The sequence below is a fragment of the Halichoeres trimaculatus genome, unplaced genomic scaffold, assembly GCF_033239565.1.
Source record: "Halichoeres trimaculatus isolate MK-OKI-2021-1 unplaced genomic scaffold, fHalTri1.1 fHalTri1_scaffold_4, whole genome shotgun sequence".
Classification (NCBI taxonomy): domain Eukaryota; kingdom Metazoa; phylum Chordata; class Actinopteri; order Labriformes; family Labridae; genus Halichoeres; species Halichoeres trimaculatus.
The window spans coordinates 37,076,406-37,103,476 of NW_027437182.1; the positions used below are offsets into that span (position 1 = coordinate 37,076,406).

Consider the following 27,071-nt stretch of genomic DNA (forward strand, 5'->3'; position numbering starts at 1 on the left):
TTTGAATGTTGTTTCAAAGCAGAGTGAGAGGTTCTTGGCCAGAAATCTGGTTCCCTTTATTGCATGTATATGCAGACAAGTTAAGATCCCCTGCTGGGACTTTACGATACAGCTGTAACCTTAGTCTAAATGCTGTGTGCATGTAAATGTACTGGGTCTTAGCTTATCTCTTGGATAGAGGTTTCTCTGAGTCTGGTCTTCACATGTTTCAGACAGCTGTTCTGTCATGTGCTATGCCTCAGGGCTCTGTCCTCAGACCTGTATTATTTTCCCCACAGACAGTATAATGCCATGTGGCCATGTGTTCAAACAGTTTGAGAGGGTCTCCTTCAATCATATGTTTCTTTTTGGCCTGATAAAACTGAAACAGCTTCTCACCTGTCTGACAGCTGTACAGGACTGTATGGATAACAACTTCCTCCAGATAAACGCGGATATAACAGAGCTTCTCATTATTGCCTAAACTAAAACAAAAAAAATGTTTTTGAGGAGAGCACTCTGTACTTTTACTGAAGTATTATTTTAACACTAGTACTTTCACTTGTAATTGAGTACAATCTTACCAATGTAACAGTATTTGTACTTGGGTAAAAACTTTTAGTATTCCTTCCACCTCTGATTCCACAGGATGTAATGAACCAAGGAAGGGGAGTCTTGGCAGCTTTGTCGTTGTAACTGCTGGCTGCACCAGAATGACTAAAAAGTAGACATCTGTTCCCAGCCTTTGTAAAGCCATCTTCACCACTTAGAGCAATGTTCCCAAAAGCTTCTTAAAAACACTGGCATCAACCATGCCCAAACACATTTTTGAAGTGATTGACAAGAATGGCGGAGCTACTCATTACTGAGATTTTTTTTTCTGGTTTGGAGAGTTTTTTTTTTTTGTGTAATTTTTGGAGCAATGGTCTTAAACTTTTCATCAGATGATAAACAGCCCATTTTAGTTAACTTGATGTTTTTTTTTAATAAATTACCTTTTCAAAGTACTTTTTGTCACACTCCCCCTTATTGCTTTTGCATGTTGTAGCTCTACTTGAAGCCTCATTAAGATCCAAATGTGCAAAAGGCCAATTCTAGCAATTTTTCAACTAGTCTTAAGGTTTTGATCAGGTCTGTATATTGGCACAACAACTATACATGCATTCAATAAATAAACATCAAAAAAAAAAAAAAAACACACACCAAAAAACAGAACAAGTGGAATTATATCAGTAATTCAAGAATAACTAAAGTAATTAGTAAAAAATTTCAAATGAAAGAATAAAAAGATATTGAATACTAAAATAAATGAAATGATAAATAAAAACAATCACATGAAATACAAATTTCTTGCACTGGTAACACCCTCTTAATATCCTACATCTATATCAAATCTATTGACACTTTGTTATCTTCACTTGAAAACGACTTATCAGTGGATGAAAAGTAGAGTATTGCAAAAAGGATGAAAGCGATTTAAATCTGTCGTCTTATTCATTTCGGTTTGTACAAGCAGTTTGATTCAGACTTTGATCATAAGTCTTAAATGGATGTTACAGATACCACACTGCTATTTCAGAGCTTAAGGACTTGTGTAAAGCTCAGCAGTTCTTTAATACAGAAACAGGCTTGGTACAGTCATGGCTGAAATGTCAGTTCTTCTTCTTGCATGGCCTCTGTTTGCTGGACGCTGGGGTCTGAAAGAAGGTCGCCTGTTTGTCAACCTGTGGATTCCTTCTCCTCACAGGCCTTGAAGATGAAGGCTTCGAGATGCTGGAACAGCTGGCTTATCTGTACTTGGCAAACAACCAGGTGAGTCACACAGCAGCAGACTCTTAGATTGTCCGTTCCCGACGCTTGCAGCTCTCAAATTGGCTCACACGATGCGGCAGAAAGATGATCTGTTTGTGTCTATCTCACGTCGCTTTGACTCTGTCCCATTGTACTCTGATCCACTGACACAGTGCCAGCTGGCCCAGAGGGGTGGCAGCCTCGCCCTTTATAGTGAGTGTGTGTGTGTGTGTGTGTGTATATGTGTGCGTGCCCGCGCGTTCGTGTGTGTGTGAGCTTATGCTTGTAATCACTTCCAGTATGGCTGTGCCAGCTGGTCGGAGCTAAAATGTTACTGACCCTTTTGGACGGAGAGTGGCAGAGAGAAAGGACGGACAGATTTGTGTGTGCCTTCACAGGGATGAATAGGCAAATGGGATACGGGAAGAATAGGAGATTTTTAAGTGCTTGCTAAGCCTCAAAGACACCCATGCTGCTTTAATCCGTAGACCATGTTATAAAGGAGAGAGCTTTAAATGAACATCTAATCTCAGCAGTGCTTCCTGTGCTGCCATGTTCTCAGCAAAATAAAACGCTCTCTCTGTGATAGGAGGGACGAAGTGAGGACACGCTCCATTTTAACAGGAGGCACACGGAGAGCAGATTTTTTTGAAGTAAAATGTGCTCACTGCTCTCAAAGCCAGTATCAAAGAAAATGTTTTTTTTTTTTTTTTTTTTTTTTCCCCTTGTCCTGTTCAGCGTCACGACAACAGAATTATGGTCTGGCTGCCGTATTGTGCAGAACACATTTGCTTTTCCAAAGGGAGCCGTTAATGTATAGAGCTGCCCTTGAGTGTTAAAATAATACTCTTTATTAGTGTTTGTTTTTTTTGTTTTTTTTAAATTATATATTTATATTTTATACATAAATACACATACATATATATACATACACACACACATACGTATGTATGCACATACATATACATACGCATACATGTATCCATACAGTTTCCCTCCCGTATATTGCCAAGTTTGAAGATTACTGCTTAACCAGAACAAGGTGATATCAGGAAAGAAACAGTGAAAAAGGAAAAGATTGTAGAGAAGAGACTAGACAGGGGGGGAGAGAGAGACAACAAAACAACAGTAGAGAACAACCACAACAACTGAACAGATGACTACAGACAGGAGAAACAAATAACCAGCTACTGAGCCTGAAAGGAGACAGTATCCTGGGGTCTTTGAAGTCATAATCACAAGAAGAACCTGGAGAGATGAACTGGAGAAATCATGAGTAGCAGTGAGCACAACAATGACAATTGCAAAGAGGTACATATACGTATATAGATCTATACACAGACTCATATACTCACCTACACATATAGGGCTACAGGTGGCAGTATAGAAAATTGGGTTTGATTTGGGTCAGGTGATCATGCCAAGGAGTGATCATGCAGATGTGGCCCCGCTGCTCCCAGAGGCCAGACATGCACTGAGATAGCCCTCATCCCCGGGCGTCCCGCAGCCACAACAGAGCACAGGTCCCAGACAGACCACCATGGAGACAGCAGCACGCCAATCCAGGAGGAGGCAAGGGGGGAGCGTCCCGGGAAGGCTAGAGGCAGGCCCCCGACACTGCAGAGGGAGGACCCCAGGGGCCAGGGACTGAGGTCTGCAGGCCCCGCTAGACGCAGGGCCCCCGATCGAGTGCAGGGGGTAAGACCAGGGGTCACCTGTGCCCAAGGGCCACTCACCCCCGAGGATGGGGGGTTCGGCCAGGCACCCGGGAGGACGGACCCAGCCCAGGCCACCACCTATCACGAGTCGGTGCCGGCCCCCAGCGCACCCGGTCAGACACCAGAGACCACAGAAGTCCTCTCCCCAGAAACCCAGTATCCCCCGTACACAGCCTACTGTCCCAACCCACCCCTATCCCCCTCTCATCTTTATCACAGCTCACCAGCCCTCCACCGTGGACCCTGACACCCGCACATAAACATTCTGTCCATCCATACCCATACGTTCACACAACAGCACAACAACACCACAGCACCACAAGACGACCACACAACAATATCACAACACGGCATATATATATATATATATATATATATATATATATATATATATATATATATATATATATATATATACATATATATATATATATACATATATATATATACATATATACATATACATACATACATACATACATATATACACACACATACACATACATACATACACACATACATATACACACACACATACACATACATATATATATTCATACATATATAAATAATTTTAAAAAGAGGATTAAATAAATAAATAAATAAGTAAATAAGTAAATAAGTAGATATAAAGCCATGGGCATCCTCCGGGGCGCCGCGGGACCCCTGCTGTGCCACTCGCCCAGAACCCAAGGCAGCGGATCCCCTTTTTACCCCATGCCCCAGGGGGCATGGTAGAAACAGGGGTGTGAGAAGAGCCCCCTGCCCTACCTCCCCCGCTCTGTAGTGTGTGGATGTTTGTGATCCTAATGCAGTTAAAAAGAAAAGTTAAAATTGGGGAGTGGACGGCCTCGTAGCTCATGGGGCAGTGCCCTTCAGGTGGTTAGCTCAAAGTGCCCTGCCTACCATATACCACTTGGCCCACCCCAAGGGTCTCTGTGTGTGTTGTGTAGAGTAGTTGGTATCATGTAGGGATGTCTAAGTGTAAGTAAAATTGAGGCGCAAGTCTTATCAGGGTGTAGCAGAAGTGGTCCCTAAGGACCTCTACCACCGCACCTGACGAACGTGCACCTCAAGGTCCTAAGTGTGTGGATGCTCTAGATGAGCGGGGGAGTGAGGGCTGTGGGGCAAAGTAAGACCAGAGAGGAGAAAGCTCCCCTCTGGAGGGTGAGCCGCCCTATTGGCAGCAATAGGCACCCCTGTTCCCCGGGAAAATGAAAGAAAATGTTTTTAATGTATAAAAATGTTAAAACAGCCACCTACCAGCTCTGACATGATGAATTCAGGCACAGTAATGATCCACCAGAGTCAAAACTAAACACACTGAGGGCTCCCTGCTCTGCCAAGGTGCTTCATTTCTAACTTTTCATTTTAGAGTGGATATCCAGAGGTTTAAGAGCTCTGTACAGAAGTGTATTGCATTCACTTGAAGAAAAAAAACAACAACTCAGGTTTTTCAGAGTAATTTATTCTTCGGTTTGTTTTTTTGTGGTAATTAATTTTTTTTCTGATTAATATTTTTTTATTGGTTTGTTTTTTGTTATAATTATTATATTGGTTTGTTTTTTTGTTATAATTATTTCAGTTTTTATGAGTAATTTTTTTTGAGGTAATTAATTTTGTTTTTCTGATTAAGATTTTTTTTAATGGTTTGTTTTTTGTTATAATTATTTCTGTTTTTATGAGTTTTTTTTTCTGTTTTCAGATTCCTTTTTTCCTGTTTTTCTGAGTAATTTTTCCGGAAGTATCGAAATACTTCGAAATCCCGTGAGAACCTCCAACCTGCAGACGACTCCGGTGGATGTGTGGTGGCTCCTGTGTCCCGCACAGATCAGAGATCCTGTTCGGCACATTTATGCCTTATCCTTAACTTTCTACCGGCTTTCCAGTGTAGAAGCAATGCATTTTTAATGCCACATCTTCGTCTATTCCTTAAGTATTACATTGAACAATAGGCTTATATAAAATATAAGGATAAAGTCGAAAACATAACAAGGGTATCATACCCTGTGTGTGGCTAATACCTTACCTTTATTGACCCGGTACTGACCAGTAGAAAGTTAAGGATAAGGCATATATGTGCCGAACAGGATCTCTGATCTGTGCGGAACACAGGAGCCACCACACATCCACGGGAGTCGTCTGCAGGTTGGAGGTTCTCACAGGATTTCGAAGAAGCTCGATACTTCAGGAAAAAAAAATACTCCTACAAACAGGAGGAAAAAATTACCTCGAAAAACAGCAGTTTGAGGTTCTGGCTGAATTTCTAAGTATCTCGATACTTCAGGAAAAAATTACTCTGAAAAACAGGAAAAAAGTAATCTGAAAACAAACAAACAAAATTACTCATAAAAACAGAAATAATTTCAACAAAAAATGAACCAATAAAAAATATTTATTAGAAAAACAAAATTAATTACTACAAAAAATACTAATGAAAACAGAAATAATTATAACAAAAAAACAAACCAATAAAAAAAAATAATCAGAAAAACAAAATTAATTACCACAAAAATTTACTCATAAAAACAGAAATAGTTATAACAAAAAACAAACCAAAATAAAAATATATATATATTATAGAAAATATTATTCAGAAAAACAAAATTACTTACCACAAATAAACAAACTGAAGAATATATTACTCTGAAAAACCTGAGTTGGTTTTATTTTCTTCAAGTGAGTGCAAAACGCTTCCGTATCTGTGCTATCACTTTGTTTATGACTTCTGGTGTAAAGGTGCTGCTGTTGTTTTAGTGTTTCATGTTTTACAAACGTCATGCTCATCAGTATGAAGTCCTGGTTCTCTCTGTGGGTCTGAATTTTCCATGTTCTCTGCTTTTCTGTGAAGAACTCTTTCTTCCTGAGCTTAGCTGGGAACTAAAGACTACCAGTGGATGTGAATCAGAGTGTGTCTGCTGGTCTGTTTCTTGGTCTGAATGCTAAACAGCTTCTGCAGAGAGTGTACCGGCCCTGAGGCTAGGATTGGCCTCAGCCTTGGACAGCCAGTCCAGGGGCGTACACAGACTTTTTAGAGGGGCAGGGCCAAAAAGAACAAAAAAGCATGTACTGAGCATTTTGGCCCCCAAAAGAACAGCTCATGGTGGTTTAACCAGCCAAGGAGGCAGATTGGCACACACCACAGGTCCTATCAGTATTAAAACTGATTAGTGTGTGTGTTAAAAAAGTGTCACTCTTGCTGCAGTGCTTAGGTGTAAGGCTACAACTAATGATCATTTTTTGTGTCGACTATTCTATGAATTACTTTGTCTATTAGACGATTAGTCGCGATTATTAGGCACACTGTTTTGTTTTTGTTTTGTTTTAATAGTTTAACCTTACCTGCTAAAGTGTGCACACCTGTGAACATTTCAGTTTCAGTTTATTTCGGACAAAGAAAACAGTTGAAAATAAAAAATAGTCAAATTAGGGGTACAACATACCACAGTTGCTTATAAATATTAAATAAAACATTCAATGTGTCCGAAAAGGATTAGGAAGAAGCAAAAGCTTTTCATGTCCTACCCCCACTTACTCTCCCTCTAAATTAACCAAAATATGTTCCTTACCAACCCCCCACCCCCCACCCCCACCCCTTCACTCATCCATCCACCCACATATTAACCCATATAAACAGACACATACATAAAATATACAAATGCACATACTTGCCTTGGTATATGCATAGTTTAACGGACAATACAAGAATAAGCCATTCACTTCCAGATTAATTAACAGCTTTTAAGTTTAATTGACTCTAATTCCATAATTCTATACCTTTCAAAAATATTTTTTTTATAAGTTGACTTAAGTTGATGGACACGTTTACTCATTTTTGTTTGTTCATCCAGACCATTCCATAATTTCACCCCACAGACAATGCACATACTTCTTAGGGTAGAGTAGATAATCGGTTGCTTAAAATTGTACAACCCCCTGCTTAAATCACACCCTCCCTCCCTTTCCATGAACCATTTATTTACGTTACCAGGTAGTAATTTATGTTTCGCTTTATAAATAATCTATACAGTTTTAGTTTTACCAGATCCATAAATTCAAAAATTTTTGACTTTAAAAAAAGCTGATTGGTGTGATCATTGTAACTCACTTTGTGCACGATTCTTATTGCTTTTTTTTGTAATGTGCACATCTTCTGTAGGGTGCTTTTGTAGGTGTTTCCCCACACCTCCACACAATACATTAAATATGGTAGTACCAGTGAACAATACAGCAGTGGTAATGCTCTCTCATTCAGCATGTGCTTGACCCAACAGTTCTTGCCAGTTTGGAACAAATGTATGTGATGTGGCTTTTCCAACAAAGTTTATGGTCAAGTATTACACCCAGCAATTTGATATCATACACCCGCCCAACCATTACATTGTCAGTCATCAGTTCAGCTTTTATATTCTTTTTCCGACTACCAAATAACATGAATTTTTTTTTTTTTTTCAAAATTCAATGACAGTTTGTTTCTGTTGAACCATGATTTCAATTTACTGAGTTCTTGCCTGACTATATCCATCAGTTGCTGCAAATCATCACTAGTACAGAAAATATTTGTGTCATCTGCAAAAACAACAGGTCTTAATATGTCTGATACATTGCATATGTCATTTATGTACATCATGAACAGTTTTGGTCCTAATACTGACCCCTGTGGTACTCCTTAAGTAATGTTTAATACATGTGACTTGAAGTCATGCAGCTGCACAAACAGATGTCTGTTTTTGATGTAGCTCCTTAACCAGTCTAAAACAACTCCTCTTATACCATTGTTATGGCATTGTTCCATCTCCCTGAGCAAAATGTCATGAGCTATTGTGTCGAATGCTTTCTTTAAGTCAATGACATCAAAAGCAAATCAAAATGATAGCACATGAAACATGAATTTGGAAAATTATAAGTATATTTTCAAGAAAATCCATTTGGATCACAGTGAAAACAAAATAAAACACACTGAGTAATATAAACTTGTGTGCAAACAAAAGTGCAAGTAGTCTTCAGTGTATAAACAACTCAAAATTGTAGCAGTTCACCTTGCAAGTTACAAATAACTGAAGGATGGCTTTCTTTAAAGTGACTGGTATGTCCATAAAAGTAAAAAAAAAAAAAAAAAAAAAAAAAAAAAAAACAGTGCATCCAAGGTCCAAAGGTACAAAAAAAGTTTCTTGTAAAAAAAAAAAAAAAAAAAAAAAAAAAAAAAAAAAATCAACCTTCCTGCCATAACAGCTGAACAGTAGATTACAATTTCTTTAAATTACAGTGCAAGAATGTGAGCATGTCAACATGTTCAGGTGTGAGGCTGGCTCTCTTCTTTGAGACAATGTTTCCAGCAGCTGGGAAGAGACGCCAGAAGTTGCTGGAATGCACATAAATGACTTGGCTAATGATGCAAAAAATTGATATTTTGCCTTATTTATGTTCCACCAAGTAAGGGGACTCTCTGACTTTGGGAGAGGCTGCTCTCCAAAGTACATCAACACCTGGTTTGTGATGGCTTGGTCGTTTGATTCCTGTTCTTTATTAGTTTCACTGTCACTGTCTGTTGAGGGGTCAAACCCAAGCAGTGAATCAGCAGCTGAAACCCTCAGCCAAGGAAATGGCATTGTCCTTTTCACTGGCTTGAAGTTTCTTTAGACTGTCATGCATGGACTGGAGTGCCAAAGCTTGAACCTGACTTTGAACACTAAACCTTTCCTCGAGTGTAAGGGATTTCAGTTTCTTAAACCGAGGGTCTAATGCAGCTCCAATGATCTGTCTGCTTGGATTATCACCTGTGACTGTGATTTCTTTAGCCCAGCGTGCATTGGTCTCCTCTGAAGCAACTGCCTGAAAAGCTGTGTCATAACTGATCTGAGTGTCCTTTAAAAGCCCTCCGACCAAAGGAGGCAGCGCAGACACAGTCACATAACTCTCACCACTGAGAAAGACAGTGGCACATTCAAAAAGCCAGAAGACCTTTAGCCAGTTCATCCTGCAGGGCCCACTGATCTGGTTTCAGATCGAGGTATTGCTTCTGGCTCTGTGTTACTGTTGGGTAGGCAGTACTGCAGTTAGGGGCCATCTCTGCTCCAGCAGATTGGTCACCATGTAAAAAAGTGCTATTCCATTGGGTTGAGACATCCTGGATGAATTTATGCTCCAGGGTCCCCATCTGCTGCTGTTTGGTTTTCAGTTTGCTTGATGCCAGTTCACTTATTCTGAAGTGCTCCACAAGACACACTGCTCCAAGTGTTTTTGTTATCCGAGTTTGCTTCAGGGCATGATTAACCACCAACTACAAAGTGTGTCCTGCACAGTGGACTGACATCCATACTTTTTGTTTAAAATGTTTGCTGCCAGGACAATATAAGATCCATTGTCATGGAGGATTCCCACAATCTTGTTAGCAGGGATCTCAAATCTTGCTAAAGCCTCCTCAATCCATGAAGCAATATTGGGTCCAGTGTGTCGTTCTCCCAGCGGCATGGTGGTAAGGCAAAAGCCTGTGAGCTCCCACTCATCATTTATAAAGTGACAAATAATGCTAAGATATGCTTCTGTAGCAACGCTGGTTCATGCATCGCCTGTCAGGGCAATCTTGCTGTTGGTTAATTTGAGAGCACTTGTGATTTCATGTACAGTTTCCTCATATTTCCCTTCCAACATTTTGGTAGAATGTGACCTACTGGGCAAAGTGTTGCCTGGATGGAAGGTCTGGATCATCTGCTTGAAGCCTTCATCCTCTACCAAAGACAATGGTCTCATGTCCATGACCATCATGTTGAGGATGCTTTCTGTGAAGACCTCAGCAATTTGGGGGGTGCATGAGCCTGTCCTCACAACAAAGAAATGTGAAATAAATAAATTATGGAAAACAGTTTTCAATACATTGAGCAAACATCATCTTCCTCCATATTTAATCTTACCAAGTATTATCGACATACTCCACATCTGTTTAATTAGTTGACATTAAGTAATAATAATAATAATAATAACTTTATTTATATAGCACCTTTTAAAAACACAAGTTTACAAAGTGCTTTAACATAAACATAAACACAAAAGGACAAAAAGTACAAAAACAAAACACACGGTTCAAGACGCACTTGTGGAGAAAGACATCATGTATGAGGGCAACAGGAAGCATAGTCAGGGACCCAGACGATACAGGAACCATACAACGTAATGCTCGGTCCCAGAAGAGATCAAAATTGTCAATAAAATAAAAGTTGAGGGTGGGGCAGGTGAGTTGAAGCCAGGTGTGGAGGCTGAGTAGCCTGCTAAAACGTTCTGCTCCACGACCAAGAGTGGGGATCGGGCCAGAGATAATAACTGTCTTTCCAGTGTCCTTAAGAACGTTAAAAAGCAAGGTAAAATCACTCTTTGTGACTTCGGACTGCTTTTTGGAGGTGTCATTAGAGCCGACGTGCACCACGATCTTCGAGACAGAGGAGGGGAGGGAGGGGAGTAAATGGAGGAGTTTGTCCAGAATAACGGGAACGGTGGCACCAGGAAAAGAGTGAGTAATGGCGTTAAAAAACCTGATGTACCTGGTTATGGAGTCTCCGATGATCAACGTGGTGGGGGGGGGGAGAGGACGAGGAGAAGAGCGCAATGAAGGGTATGGATATAAAGCCCTCCAGCAGCTTGTCCTCTTCCCGGACATCCTTTTGCACACGGCAGAGTTTTTCCTCCAGCCGTGAGTTTTCTCTTTTGCATTCCACACACACAGCCATTTAGAGATTTTAAGAGCTTTTAGACCCACTCTTCCGGGTCTTGTTGGCGCCGAGGTGACGAGCCGCAGAAATTTTGTACTAAAATCAGCCGAAATGATTGTTCTTGTGGCTGAGAACTGAGGCCCAGTTTAAAATGTATCAAATCCAGCTAAAAGGTTAAAACAAGGTTAAACAAAAAACTATAAAAACTCGTTAAAAGTCTAGCTTTCCAGGAGAACATCTGGCGGGAGGAACAGACGCTAACGCATGCGCTGATACCGCCCCACTCTTCCGCGTCACAGATGTGACGTAAGTGGGGATTTACAGATCAGAACACAAGTATTAACAGTAAAAAGAAAACTTAATGCTTTAGAAAATAGACATGACTCTTCAAGCTGCTACATCATCATGGTTTGACCTCTAACATAAACTTATTGAACTGATAACTGAAGCATTCAAAAGACAAAGAGAAGGAGTGCTAATCTGGACTTGGCAGAGTTTGTTTGAGGTGCTCTTTGGAAAGGAATTGAAGGTCCTTGAAACAAAAAGAAGAGACTCCAAGGCACTCTCTTTATACTAATAAAATGCCTTTATTATGTTGGCATGGTCATGTGGACCTTAAAAACAAACTTTGACGCGTTTTGGCGTCAAGAATCATCAGGAAGTCATGCAAACAGATGTCAGGCTGTAATAGGCCCTTTTAAAGGGGTGCTCACCCAATCAGAAACTGCCACATGGACTTAAAGGCAGGGTCTGCAGGTAGTGTCAACCAGCAGACCCACCAGCAGATGGTGTTATTCAGGCCAATAGGCTTCGAAAAAGTTTCCATCCCCAGAAAAAAAAAAGAATGGGGTCCCTCTCTGTCCATTGTTTTATCTGGGTTGCCTTCACCGGTGTCTCTGCCAACAGCTCCAAAGAAAACACGGTCTCTGGAGGCGTATACGTGGCTACTGGTGTCTCAAGTAACAGGAATCAACTCAGTACATCGGCATTTGCATTGTCTTTACCAGCCCTGTACACTATAGTGTACTGATAGGCTGACAATGAGAGCACCCAGCGCTGGATCCTGGCTGAGGCCAGCGATGGAATTCATTTGGTATCACTGAGCAGGCTCATCAGTGGCAGCTGTCAGGGTACATGAAGCAAAACCAACAGGCTTCTCTGAATTGTCCTCCATTATGTGTATGTGTTACGATAGAACAGCCCCAACTCCATAGTGTGAAGCATCACAAGAGAGAGTGATCTCCTTACAGGGGTCGTAGTGGACCAGCACTTTAACAGAGTGGAACTCTTTTACTTCCTTGAAGGCTTCCTTCTGCTCTTTACTCCACTGCCTCTTTGTAGCAGCCCTTGGCATCAATGATCGCACTGAGAATTCGACTGGTGCACACTCTTCTTTATTAATCCATTTTGGCACCGTGAAACTATAAATACATCAATTCATGTTAATATTTAATTCATTTTTACATTTTCTTTCAATAATACGATATCAAAATACATCACAAAAAGGTAAACACACACACACACACACACACACACACACACACACACACACACACACACACACACACACACACCTCCATAAACACATTTAAATTGCACAACCCCAACTTCCAAAACATTGCACCATCCCAACATACAAAATCTTGCCACGTCCTGACACACATAAAAAACGAACTTGAAAGCGACATACCTCGCTTCACCTGCCAAGAGTGCAAACTTTTATAAGAGACCATCATCCAGTTAAGAACCCGACTCTTCCCGACATATTGTGCTGCTCCGCAAAATAAGAGCATATTTGAGTTTTCCCCGACCGAACACCAAAGAAACTTTCTTAAATGAAACACTTCACATACCGTGTTGCTGTGGTTCTCTGAACGCAAGGAAAGCCTAATCAGTTTGATGCAAACCCGGTGTGTGAAAGCTTTGCCCTTTAAATCCGTTCCGTTCAGGCTACTCAACCAGGAACATGAATAGATACATTTTATTTGGCTCCGGTGGCCACTTACACTCTTTGTATCAGTGTGAAGCAGCTTGTACAATGGGGCCAGGAACCTTTGAGAGGTCAGGTAGGAATTTCCTGCAATAATTCACCATCTCTAAAAGTGACCTCAATTCAGTGATACTCTTTGGACTCGGAGCCTCATTGATTGCTTTTACCTTATCTTACAGAGGGCACAGTCTCTTGGCTGTGTACTTGGGTCCAAGATAGGACACACTTGGGGCCAGGAAAACACATTTACCGCGCTTCAATCTCAGCCCTGCATCCCACAACCTCTGTAACACCTGCTACAAGTTAGCCAGATGCTCCTGCTCTGTGGCCCCAGTGATCAAAATGTCGTCTAGATCAGTGTTTCCCAACCCTGGTCCTGGAGACCCCCTGCCCTGCATGTTTCAGATTTTACCCCACTCTGGCACATCTGATTCAAATGAATGGCTCGTTATCAGGCTTGAGCAGAGCTTGATGACGAGCTGATCAATACTGCTCTCATATCATTATCGTCTCTCTTTTTTCAATTCCTAAATCACTGAAGACTTTTGTTAGTGTTTTTGGTTTCGAGTTTTGAAGTTTTTGAGTTTAGTTTAGGGGCTGTTTACATGACGAAGGAAAAAAAGTATTGTTGTGGTCCAGCCTTGCGTCTACACAGAAACAGCTTTTTAGGCAACCTAAAACACAAACTAAATCCCAGAGTGGATTTTTTCCTGAAATGCTGCCGCCACCGTTGCCTTGTTAACAGTAAGCCGGAGTTTTCAGTGGAAACACTGATGTCACGCTCCGTTCATCCAACAGTCCAACAGTACCAGTGTTGAAATCGTCGCGGTCTACCATGTTGTGCTTGTGTTGCTGAATCTTCTGACTGTCTTTCAACAAAATGTGCATCTGTTGCTCCACTTCTGCACTTAGCATTCACCAATACACCAGATGATTGGACCAACTCTACTTCAGTGGAGATCTACCAAAAGCCAGTTCTGGACAGGACAGTTATGGCGCCACTTACAGGCCTGGCATGCTTACTAAAGCGTTTTCTGTCCCTCAGCGTTTCCGTGTGAACGCAGATTTTTATCACTGCGTCTAAGCGTTTTTGGATGAAACCTGGGGTGCTTCTCAAAGCTCCAAAGTTCCATCCTCGCCTCCTCCACTCACCTCCTCCACTTGCGTCTTAGTCCCGCCCACCAGAGATGCATGCCAGAGACGCGAGGAAACGAAGAGAGGAGAGAGGAGACGAGGAGGTTCATTTTATGAGCATTGAGATGTCCTCTCCTCCGGAGCGTCACATGAAGCGACGTATTTTAGTGATGACGGCGTCACAGCTGGATAAACCGGTCTGAACGCACGAGACAAACTCAACTAAGGAAAATAATGTAAACAACAGGGCGCTCAACCGCAGAAAATTCATATTCACTTTTAGATCACTTTAACATGAATATGTTCATGAATGAAAATGAAAAATGTCACGTTTTCCCAGGCCCAGATTGATAGTTTTTAATTCTTATATTGGGGCCACTTTGTGTTCATAAATAATGTGTTTATTCTGCTATAAGCACTGCTTAGCGCACTGGTGGGACAGGAGGAGAGAGAAGTGGAGCTGTCTGCAGCGGTGCCTTTCATCCATTACGCGCACGCAGAGGGACAGAGGTGAAACTGTTACTGTATCAGCCAATAATGGCATGATCTCACACCAATCACTGATAAAACAACAGTTTGCTACTTTATGAAAATGGCGTGGTTATGTGTTATTTTTAAAGGCATTATTGAACTGTCTCGAGTGGGCCAGTGGAGTGCGCAGTCAGCTGACCCGGAGCCTTTCAGTTTCACTTTAAGCCTTGTTGTCTGCTGTCCGGTCTCTGGGGCTCTTTCTAATTGTCTGTTGTCATCCTCAGTGAGAATGAATGTTGTAATCATCCAGATAAATATCAAACATGTTTGAAAATTATCGGGGCGGCTCCGACGAGTCTGTGAGACGATCGTGGGGCTAAAGATTCATCTGTCAACCGCTCATACTAGAAGATAATCTTTGCCGAACGTCGGGGCTGATTTTAGTCTCCGACCAGATTTCTTACCTGATAGTGGGGAGGACCAAATCTGGGTTAAATCGGGGCGAGAATCCTGTAGTGTGAGCCAGACTTTACACTTATACAGCTTATCTTGCTCCATGGAGCCCACGTTTCACACATGTGGACAGCTGACGCTCTGATACATCACAAGGGGGCGTGTCTGTCAGTGAAAAGACTTCTGCGAAGCCTGCACTTGTGTTTCCTCGATTATGCCTCCTCCAGCTCAGTCTCCTCTCTCCTCTCTCCTCCGAGCACATTTGGCGCTTTGGAATGTCCTCCAATATGGCTGCTCACAAAGTACTTCCGGTGTCGCGGAGGAGAGAGGAGAGAGGAGACTGCATTTTGGCACATTGGGAAGCACCCATAGTCATGTAAACAGGGCCTGATTGCCCCTCGTGTGTTTCACCTGAGTCTTGTTTCACACCTGTGTTTGATTGCTCCCCAGTCTATAGTGTCTGTGTTTCTTAAGTTCTCTATCAGTTCATTGTAGCATGTCACTGTTCACTGTGCTTGTGTGTATCTGCTGTCACGTGTATCCTCAAGCTTCTTGGTTTTCTTCACGAGTTTTCTAGAGTTTTGGTTATTGTTTCCTTTATTGGAGATTTGGTTTTGAGTTTTGGATTCAAGTTTAGTTTAAAACAAGAAAATCTGCATTTGTTTTCTGTCTTTCTGGATTTTTGACACACAACACTGTTCCTATTGTGGTTAACAAATCAAAACTGTTGGTTTGTCTTTTTTATGTTGTTTTTTTTTTAGTTTTGGCTAATGTTGAATTCTTGCTCCATTTTTGGAACTAATTTTTGTGACACTGTCGTCTCCTTTTTTTGTTACAGCTCATCGCAGCACCTATGGTTCTGCCTCCTTCTTTGGTTAGCGCTGACTTTGCTGCCAACCAAATTACAAAGATCTACCCGTTTACGTTTGGCCACAAGCCCAAACTAAGGTACGTCGACGTGTGTGAGTAAATTCACTCATGGTCAGTGAGTTATGTTCAGTTACGTATGGTGATTTCCCTGGATTTTGTCACAGGTCGGTGTATCTGCACAACAACAAGCTGACAGATGCTGGACTTCCAGAAAACATGTTCAATGTTTCTGACAACCTGGAGATCCTCACCATGTCCAGCAACTTCCTGAGGGTCGTACCGAGGAACCTGCCACGCTCACTTTACCGCCTGCATCTGAAGGTCAGTCAGCATCCAGCCAGCAGAGTGATGCTCTTTTCTGTCACGGATATGGTGATTTTAATAAAATGAGGTTTACTTGTATTTTTACAGAGCAACAAGCTGGAGAAAATCCCAGCAGGGGCCTTTAACAACTTGTCAAACCTCAGGGAGCTGTATCTCCAGAACAACCTCCTCAGTAATGAGGGCATGGACAACGAGACTTTCAGGTTGATAAAAACCCTCTCAAATCTCCAGGGCTTAACCATCAAACATCCATATATCAGAGCCAAGAGTACAAACAAACCTGTTTTCAAGTGTGCTCCCCTGGAGGCACACACTCCGCAAGCACCACGGCTGCAGCATCAGATAAAGCATGCTCTGCGCGTACTGTGCAATATGAGAAAAAGTGATTGAATAACTTCCTCTGTGTGTTTTCTGACAGCTCGCTGAGCAGTCTAGAGTGCCTGGACCTGTCGAATAACAACCTGAGCGTCGTCCCCAAGGGGCTACCTCGCAATCTTGTGCTGCTGCACCTGGAGAAGAATGCCATCCGCAGCATCCCCGGAGATGCTCTCACGTCTGTGCGAAACCTTGAGTATCTGCTCCTCCATAATAACAAACTCCGCTCACGTTCCATTCACCCTGCTGCATTCCAGGTACGTTTGCTTTACACTTCAAATCCTGCAGGAAAACAGACTGGAGATGGAAACATGTCAGACTCTGTCTGCGTCTGACTTTTTAAACTCAGGGTCATCACCAGCAGATCGCCTGTTGATGTGTTTAACTGCGTTTCCTCAGGGCTTGAAGAAGCTGCACACTCTCCACATGTACAACAACTTGCTGGAGCGGGTTCCAAGGGGTTTACCTCGCAGGGCCAAGACCCTAATGCTGCTTCACAACTCCATTGCAGAAATTGGACGCAATGACTTGTCTCTACTGTACACGCTCACTGAGCTCAACCTGAGCTACAACAAATTGACCAGCCCCAGGGTGCACCGGGATTCTTTCAGGAAGCTGCGCGTTCTGGAAACCCTGGATCTGTCGGGAAACAGCCTCTACTCGATGCCCATGGGTCTCCCTCGTAGCCTGCAGGTGCTGGAAATCAAGAACAACCAGCTGAACTCCATCCCAGATGGTGCCCTGACAGGGATGGAGAAACTGCAGAAGCTGGTCCTGAGTGAGAATCAGCTGAAGCTGAATTCAGTCTACCAGGGGGCCTGGATGGAGCTCAGCGCGCTCAAAGTGAGTGGGCTGAGGGGGATAAATGAGTAGATATTGTCTGCTGTGGGAGCAAGAGCTTCAAAGTGATACTCCGGGATGGAACAAGTTGGGTCCTATCACAAGGTTTAGAGCAGAAATTACCCCTACAGCAGTGTTTTTGTGCAGCAGAAGCCCAGAGCACTCGCACCAAACACCCCCTCCCTGCTCCTCTGCTGGTTTCCTCTGCACTCAGACGGGACCATATTTTACTTGACCAAAAACACAAATAAACAGACTCCCACCGAAAAAATCTGATATCGGTCTTCATTCAAAGTGAACGTCAGGTCGTCCTCACTCTCATAATCACTCATCTTTACTTTGGTATTGTATAATTCGTCCTGGCAGACTACCTGCGTTTGTTTATATCTGGCACGCTGCGCGCGGACTGATACACTAAGCAGCAATCGCCTCGTAGCCAGCTGTGGCTCTGCAGCGGAGGTAGCACCGTTTTACGACACGATGAGAACTAGAGCCTTATTTAGCGGTGTTTTTGTGTGAAAGTAACGCGCTGAAATTTCTCTAAATAAAGAGTGAATGCAGACCGATATCAGATTTTTTGGTGGGAGTCCGTTTATTTGTGTTTTTGGTCAAGTAAAATATGGCCCCGTCTGAGTGCAGAGGAAACCAGCAGAGGAGCAGGGAGGGGGTGTTTGGTTCGTGCTCTCTGGGCGTCTGCTGCACAAAAACACTGCTGTAGGGGTAATTTCTGCCCTAAACCTTGTGATAGGAGCCAACTTGTTCCATCCCAGAGTATCACTTTAAAGGACATTTGGACATTTGCAGTGTGGAGATTGAAACCTGTGCTGTAGCTTTTGTCAGTGCAGAAGTTAAACTGAATTACCACATATGTCTGTTTTTCATTCTGTATGTTGTAACTGTAGACACTCGACCTGTCGGGGAACCAGCTGTCACACATCCCCTCTGACCTGCCCGAGTCCCTGGAGTACCTTTACCTGCAGAGTAACCGCATCTCCTCTGTTCCTGCTTCAGTGTTTGAGGGAACTCCAAACATCAAAGGCATCTTCCTTCGGTGAGAGTTACTATCCTGTTGTTATCGTCGCAGCAGTTTTATTATTGGTTTCTTTCTTTCCTTTATCATCTGCAGAAGCAGTGTTTACCTCTATCCATTTAGACAAGTCAGTGTTTTACTAAATGTGTTTAGTGTTTACACTAAATTCAGCCTGTTAGCAGCATCAAAATGTTTGGTTGTTCTGTTGTCAGTTGTCAGAAAGGATACTATATAACAGAGGCAACGTCTATCAAGGTTGGACGGTTACAGAGCAACCAGTGTTTTGGAGTTAATAGCGACCATGCTAACTGGTGACCCTCAGGGGTCCATTGCACAAAGCAGGTTTGATAAAAACTCTGAGTCTGTTAACAGTAAAATAGGGGAAACTCTGGGTTTTGGGTTTCAGACAGGGAGGTTAACCAAACCTGGGAAAGAGGGTTAAGCCAAGCCTGTTTCACAAAGAGGTGTAACTAAAACTCTGTGTCTATTACTCTGGCAACTGAGCCTCTGGATCTAACCTGGTCAAGAGCAGGTTTTTCTCACTGAACTTTGAGTTTTTCTCTGTCTCCGTCCTCTTTCAGAGCCACACACCATTTCATTTCCTCAGACATTCAGTCAGCAGCAAGTTTTGACTTAGATTTGTTTAGCCATCTGTCATTCAAAAAGGAAAAAAACATAAAACAAAATCAGAGCTAGTTGTTCATCAGACACAGTAGGTTCTACAGACCTTTTTCTCTGACATGGCATGTTCTTTTGTCAACCAACCATGGATGAAGGAGCTCCATTACTGCCCAGAGAATTAAAAATATGTCAGGAGTTGATCATCAGACCGCACATGGACTCGCATTTCCAGACAGTTACCTTATTAAGCGGTACAGTTTCACATCTCAGTCAATCGTCTACATACACAACTTAATCCATCCTTACATTTGAAACATCACTGCTCATAGTCATGCGCTCACTCACAGCAGATATTGTGTGCACTGTGTTTCTTTGTAAACAGATTTTTTTTTTGTATAACATCGGAGATGCTGAGCTAAATAAGGCAACTGTACGCAGAGCGTAAAAGTGCGCCTCACCATGAAACGGCTTCTGCCAGTCTTTGTGGTTTCCCTTTCTTTCTGTTGGCTGAGTAGAAGTTGGTGTTAATTTAAATGGGCTTAGTTATTTAACAGAATATGATATTGATGAGAAAGCCATTAGTGTGTGTGAAAAAAGCATTATTTTTGGAATAAAACTAAAGCACAGCCAAACAGCCACTTAATCATTACTCTGCAATGTAAAGACTGTTAAAAATGAGGTACCCCCATGAGATTAGGCTGAGATTTTACATGCTTGAACAATGTTTTTTTAATATTTACAACACAAATCTTACACCGTGTGCATATTTCTCCCTCTCAACGTCATAAATTTAGTTCAGACCTTTCTCCACTATGCCCCAAGTGTAAAACGGATGCGGGTACCCTTACACATTGCTATTGGTCCTGTAGAAAAATCCAACATTTTTTGAATGTTGTAAAATGTGAAATAGATAAGATGCTGTCTGTTTCTGTTACTACTGAATGTAATCCACTGAACATGTTGCTTGGAATGACAGATGTCACAATAATCGGAAAATATAAAAGACAACTCTATAAGATGCTCACATTTTGTGCAAGGAAATGTATCCTTCTGAAGTGGATCTTGGACAAAGCACCGACTAAAACTCAATGGCATCAGACAGTGCTTGAATATATAACCCTGGACTATTTAACAAATTTGTTACATAGCAAAGATGAAGTGTTCCATAGCATTTAGGACCCCTTTATGTCATACATTGGTCTGGACATTTCAGCCTTTTTCTATAGAGGCATAATGTAAACTCTTGATGCTGTCATAGTTTTATTATTTACTATTATTTTATTTTATTTTATATATATATATATATATATATATATATATATATATATATATATATATATATATATATATATATATATATATATATATATATTGACGGACTGAGTTTTTTACCTCCATCTGACTTGTGCCAGAATGTTCTGTTCTGTTTTGTTGTTTCTTTTCTATAAACAAAAACAATAAATATACTTGGCAAAAAAAAAAAAAAAAATATATATATATATATATATATATATATATATATATATATATATATATATATATATATATATATATATATATATTAACAACACAATCTTTATTAAGTCAGTCTTAAAAAAACACTCAAGAAGGAATTTTGAGGAGAAGTAGAAAACCTTAGCAGTAAGAAGTACATCAATAATCAAAAAAATAATATTAGTTTACAAATGCAACTAGTGAGTCTCTCAGAGACTGTTTAAAGCAAAATGTTTCCTGTTTAATCAATAACTCATCATTCTCCTGCGCAGCCCACGTGTAATGACAAATCCAAAGTAAATCTCAACCAAAATAATCCCCCAGTCTCAGTCTTTTTCAGTTGTATAAAAGTTCCAAACTAACGAAAATAATCTACGTGTCCTTTTTTTAAGCTATTTTAAACTGTCTTTGACTCAGCTTTTGGTCCTTGACACACACAATGCAAAACGCCATGAAATCCACAAGGAAACGAAAGATAAATCAACACAGAAAAAATGCCCAAAACCAAAAATACTTGATCGATCAACAAAAACACTGGTATACCAGGAAAGAAAAAGAGACAAAAGAATCAAAATCCCACAGGATCCTGGGAACTTAAATCCAGACCTAAAACCTTTCAGCTCCTGGCACATATTTTATCCTCAGCTGCTGCTGTTAAATAAATTAAACCAATATGAAACAATTCAAGCAGCTCTAATGTTACTGAGATCGCAAAGGCTACATTTAGGCCAACGCATCAACCCGAGCAGCAATGTTCTCCCATTCTGTCTCTCCCTCTCTTGCAGCTGCTGCTGTGTTGTTCTTTTTTTCTAATAACAGGCTCGGACTCTTCATATGAGCGCATTACATTTTCTTTGAATGGTGTGAAAAAAGCATCCCTCTTCCTCTCTGTTGTCATGGTGTATCATTGAATCGGGGCTCCATTGATGATGGCTTTTTATGTTCGGGCTGCACACACTGAACTCCAGGTTAACATACTCCAGGTTGATTAAACTAACTCAAATCAGCTTTTCTGAAACTGAAAACTCAGAGTTTTCTATCTCAAAGTAGATCAACTCATAATTCAGAATTAGACACAGAGTTTATTGAAACTGCTTTGTGAAACGGACCCCAGCTGAAGGTATTTGTGATTAACAGCCAAGAGTCACCAGTTAACAGGGTCACACCTTACACTGAAACACCAGCAACATCTGCAGGTGTGTAAATAAATGTGCCATCTGTCACAAACCTGGCTCAAAAGAGTGTGACAAAAGAGGGAGACCACACATAGTCTGTAATGATTTGCATTATACTTTAATAAGATAAATAAATGACTAGGAGATTGGGATCAGTATATGTAAAATCAGTGTGTGCAGTGTAAAATGTGTGCAGTGTTAAGTGTGTGTGTGTGTGTGTGTGTGAGCATGTAGCCAATGCAGATCAATCCTGCAACAGAAAATACAAACACAGATGAAGGCAATCTGCAGGGGCCTGTACTACGAAGCTGGATTAGCTCTTAGAGAGATAACTTCCTGGATAAGTTTCGGGTTTTCCGTACTACGAATGTGGATCTCTTTTTATCCAGACACGTTGCCCCGGTAACTGATGCTGAATGCCAAACCTGGTCCGGAGAGGGTTAAGTTCCAGGATAAGAGCTCACGGGGTGTGACAAACCGCCCGCTGACCAATCAGTTCTCTCAGGCAGGCATACGAGACTGCTCAGTCACCAATTTGCTCAGCTGGAGTGAAGTCCTCCGGCATGGGACCGCCCCCTGTCTTTTTGGCCCAATATTTTTCTCATGGGCTGTGAACAAACAATATCTTACTGATCATCATAACTGAGACATTGTCAGGGAAAAGTAGAAATGTGTGCAAATGGAATCTTTCATACTGACCACTTTGAAGGATGTTTTTATATTTATTCTTTATTTGCTCCCACGTCCTTTTTCCCCCACTGCTATTGCATCTACAATACAAACTGCCTATAATGAACTTTTCCTTGGGATTTATAGGAGAGTGGACTCTTTCTAATTATGAGGTCGGATATGATGCTGATCACACACACTGACTGATAACATGAATGAATAAGGACCTAACTGCCCGTGTCGTCACATCATGAGATAGGTCTATTGATATCAGCATTTTGGAAATTTACGCATTCACAGAGTCGGCCATTTTTTGCCAGCAATCCCACCGGCTTCTTGCGACCGCAGTCGTGTTGCTGCTGGCCTGGATAATACTGCGGTACTCCTCGTATTTTTGTAGGATTATTTGCTGCTCCTCTGCTGTAAAGTAGGCTGCTCTCTTCTCCGTTGTGGAAAATGCTCCGGGGCTGTTAGCCACGCCCATTTCATGTGTGCGCGCTCAGATCCCAGCTGGATTCACTTATCGAGTTGATAACGAGCTTCATAGTACAGCAGATCTGGATAACGGAGATCAGGTGAAGTTCAGCGAGTTGTCGCTGAGTTACCCTGGATAACTTAATCCAGGTTCATACTACAGGCCCCAGGTTTGACGATAAACAAGCAATAATAACTGCTGATATTCAAAATACAGATTTGACTTTTTTTTTTTAATGAAAAAATTGGTTTGGGGCCAAGGTTCTGACCAAACATGGACTCAATATTGAGAGGAAATAATAAGTGAAGCTATGATGATTAACAGAAAGAGTTATTAGGATCACAGTAAAATTAGGGAATATGATGAAATGAACCAGTCAATTACCCCTGAAAAACTCAACTATTAATATTCTGATCTGATGCAGTTCTCTGGATGTAGTTTTCTGGTTCTTTTAATATAAACCTGGTCTCAGACTCAGCAGTCTGTGTGCTCTTTTTGCTTAAGGAGGGTTTTTGATTTACTGACACATGTTTACGTCCTGGTCTGTCGCAGTCTGGTAAGTGTCCACAGATAATACAGTCATGAGCAGAGTGTGACAGCCGTGTGTTTAATTTCCTATGCCGGTCCTCACTGGATTTCTTCTCTAAAAAGGTCTGTCCACCTAATATCTGTCCACTTGCTGATCTCTTCTATCCACTCACTGCCGTCTCACAAACCTGGGAGCCATTTCCCATCCGTCAAAGTGAGGATATTAAGTTAAAAAATATGATTTTTTGGTGGTTAACTCCCCCACGTCGGTTGACAAACCATTACACTCCGCAGTGATTCTGCATTCAAGTTGCGCACGCCTCCACTGTTTTTGATAAACAAATAATCCCTCTTTTGGTTTTCCCTTTTAACAAAGAAAAAAACATCAAATCCAAGGGAGACTCACTGTGATCTTCCTCGGGGCTTGGTTTTAAACTGGTTGGTGGTCTTTAAAAAACATGTTCTTGCCATTTGGATTGAGTACACTCAGGAAATGATTGTGTAACTTTGACTGGCTATTACTGAGTCTGCTCTGTGGGTCTCTAAGGGACGGCTCTAATCAGACAGACAAGTCTTTCTACTTTTGACAAACATATTTTTATAATTAGCTCAGAGTCTGAAGGAAAAGAAGTGTTTGTCTTCCCTCTTTCTAGTTTAACTGTCATCAAACTGTATTCAGACAGAAAGTGACGTGTGGCCACAGAAGTTCATTTAAAGTTTGCTCAGACAAAAATTCATCAGGAACTCTGCTTCTGTCACACGAGTCCTCACACACACATACACACACCTTCTGTTAAGTCCCATCTCACAAACTTTGATTCTCATCGATCTTCAGCATTCAAGGTCCCCAACCATCAGTTCTTCCCATTTAAGCTTCACAAGGGATCGATGAAGTGTGTCAGCAGTGAGGGTCTCTCAGTCCTGGTTGTCATAGCTGCACAGACACAAAGCACCAGCACAAACACAGTTTTCTTCTTTCTTCTCTTGTGCTGATGTTTCAAACCTGCCTTCTCTGTGTTGACCCTGAGCCTTTTTGTTTACATCACACAGACTGTAAAGGCCTGTTTCCACAAGATGAAAGTAAAGAAATGAACAGGGTTACTTGCCTGAATAAGGAAAAAAATAAAATAAACTAAATGAGATAAAAAATCAAAATGACAATATATTAAGTCACAATTAAGAGATTAAAAAAGGTTAAGATACTAAATTACAGGGTATTCTAAACCATAAAACAAATTTATGACAAAATTGTTATTTTTAATCCTGATGTTAGATAAACCAGCTGTGGAGACAGAAGGGTGCCCGTGATTATTTTTTAGGGGTGCTATCAGGAACATCAGAGGTCTTCCAGCACCCCTTAAAAGTATCTACAAGTGCCCAAGGCCAGTGGTGTTGACTCACATTTAAGTAACTAATTTCAAATAACCACACAGCCAATCAACTGTGGAGGCCTGCAGTTACAGTTGTTAGGTAGTAACATGTTTAGGAGGGACAAAAAGTTTCAATGTGCCACCTACAGTGCAGGCTTTAATGTGTGTGATAGCAAAGTGAAACCAGTTCAGACTACATTCTATACAAGATATGTTCAGATATTGATAGAGCTTCTGGGAATGTCCTTTCCCATCTCTGCAGTGGGTCTGAATAAAGAGACCACTTACAGCTGGTTAGCTTAGCTTAGCTTGGCTTGAAAACAGAGGTAAACAGCTGTGCTTTGGTGTGAGAGCTGTTCCAGTAGATGGAGGGTAATACCAGCCAAGGAAAGCCAGCTGGTCTAACACAGGATGATGAACCATGATACCCCATTCATCACCACTGTAAACAGAACAAAATTGGTTCATTATAACTTTTCTGAAGCAAACAGGAAGACAAAACCTGTCTCACATTCCGTATAGTATCCTGCTCTTATCACATATGCACGTCTGGAAATTTCTACAGAGCTTCAGGACAGCTTTAATCTAATTCTACAAGAGGGCTAAGAAGAAATGATATTTAAAGAGGGGGGTATTCTGCTTTTCCACAGTTTAAACATAGCTCTAAAGGTAGTCTGCAGGATTTTCCTAATAAATTACTAAAAATATAATCAACTTTTTCAGGAATAACCCTGCTCAATCATAACTTCTGGCCTCTATAGTCCAGGCATGGAGTAATGCACAGGCTCACCTTGGCTGCAGCCTAATTGTAGCTTTGAAAAAGTATTATTGAAATAAAGAATTTTTGTTTTTCTTACAGAGGGAATTGATGATTTAAGACACCGACACCCAAAAAGCATGTGTTAACATTTTATTAAACTAAATATTCATCACATCTGTCAACAATGCCTGCCTCTCCTACAACATTAACAGCCCACCAATGTTCCATGTACCTGTGGCTAACCAGGTTTTACAGCCTTGATAAGATAACTAAATCTACAAATGAAAAAAAAAAGGAAGGAAGGAAGGAAGGAAATATATAATTTTATCAATTAATTCTGTGTGAATGGATTCATTTAACTGCCAACATTTCAGTTAAATATACCTGCTTGATATGTTAGAAGACATTGGCAGACAACAAAAATGATGATGTTTGGAAAGCTATCAATAGATGTTATCAAATCTAAGTGTCCTTTGAGTAATATTTGCAAATTTTGAAATTTCAGTTATTATTTGCACATTTCTTTAAATTTCTTTTTTTCCTTTTCTTTCTTTTTGTTTTTATTTCGCAGATTTGCAAATTTTGGAAATTTAAAACATTCTTATACTTCCTATTGTAAAAAAAAATGTACATTTTTAAAATAGCATTTATTTTGTTTCTCAATTTTTGAATTTTTAATAACTTTTAAGGTGAAATATTTTTGCAAAATTTTTAAATAAATGGACTTTTTGCAATTTTTTAAAATAAAAAGTCAAGTTTTTGCAATTTTTTTAATTCTTGCAATTCTTTTGAAATTTTGCAAATTTCTGAAATGTCAAATATTTTTGGATTTTTTTAAAAGAAATTTAATTTTTGCAAATTTGGTTCGAATTAAAAATATTGATGATTTTTGAAATTTTCAAAATCCTAAATATTGTTTGAAATTTTTGAAATTTCTAAATTTTAGATTTTTTTTGTATATTTTACAAACTTAGACATCACATGCACATATTCATAAAAGGTCCTTTTTAGATAATTATTAACTAGATATGACTATGTATAGAATTCTATCCACTGCATAGTCTTTATTGTGAAGACAAAGTAGATTTTGTGGATCTGGAGTGACTTTTATCCAGGTGAGACAAAGTGGCTCTTATGAAAGCAGAGGTTGCAGACCCCTGCACTTTGACCTCCAGGGTTGGCTCCAGTGTCTGCTGGCACTTTGTCACTTAAAGTTTTCTGGTCACACAGAAGAGCGCCATCATTTCTGTATCCAGGCCAATTCAGATGAAGTCAAAGGGAGAGTGAACGTTCAAACCTTG

The 27,071-nt window shown here is 40.8% G+C and overlaps 1 protein-coding gene across 1 annotated transcript in view; it reads left to right on the forward strand.

The window, feature by feature from the left end:
* The window catches only part of podn (podocan), a 44,761-nt gene that overhangs the window by 15,658 nt on the left and 2,032 nt on the right, over positions 1 to 27,071 (forward strand). The window contains exons 5-11 of the mRNA XM_074669248.1: positions 1,727 to 1,791; positions 16,078 to 16,187; positions 16,274 to 16,430; positions 16,521 to 16,636; positions 16,852 to 17,065; positions 17,208 to 17,651; positions 18,551 to 18,699. Of these exons, the coding sequence (XP_074525349.1) occupies positions 1,727 to 1,791; positions 16,078 to 16,187; positions 16,274 to 16,430; positions 16,521 to 16,636; positions 16,852 to 17,065; positions 17,208 to 17,651; positions 18,551 to 18,699 (1,255 nt within the window). The remainder of the gene's footprint in view (positions 1 to 1,726; positions 1,792 to 16,077; positions 16,188 to 16,273; positions 16,431 to 16,520; positions 16,637 to 16,851; positions 17,066 to 17,207; positions 17,652 to 18,550; positions 18,700 to 27,071) is intronic.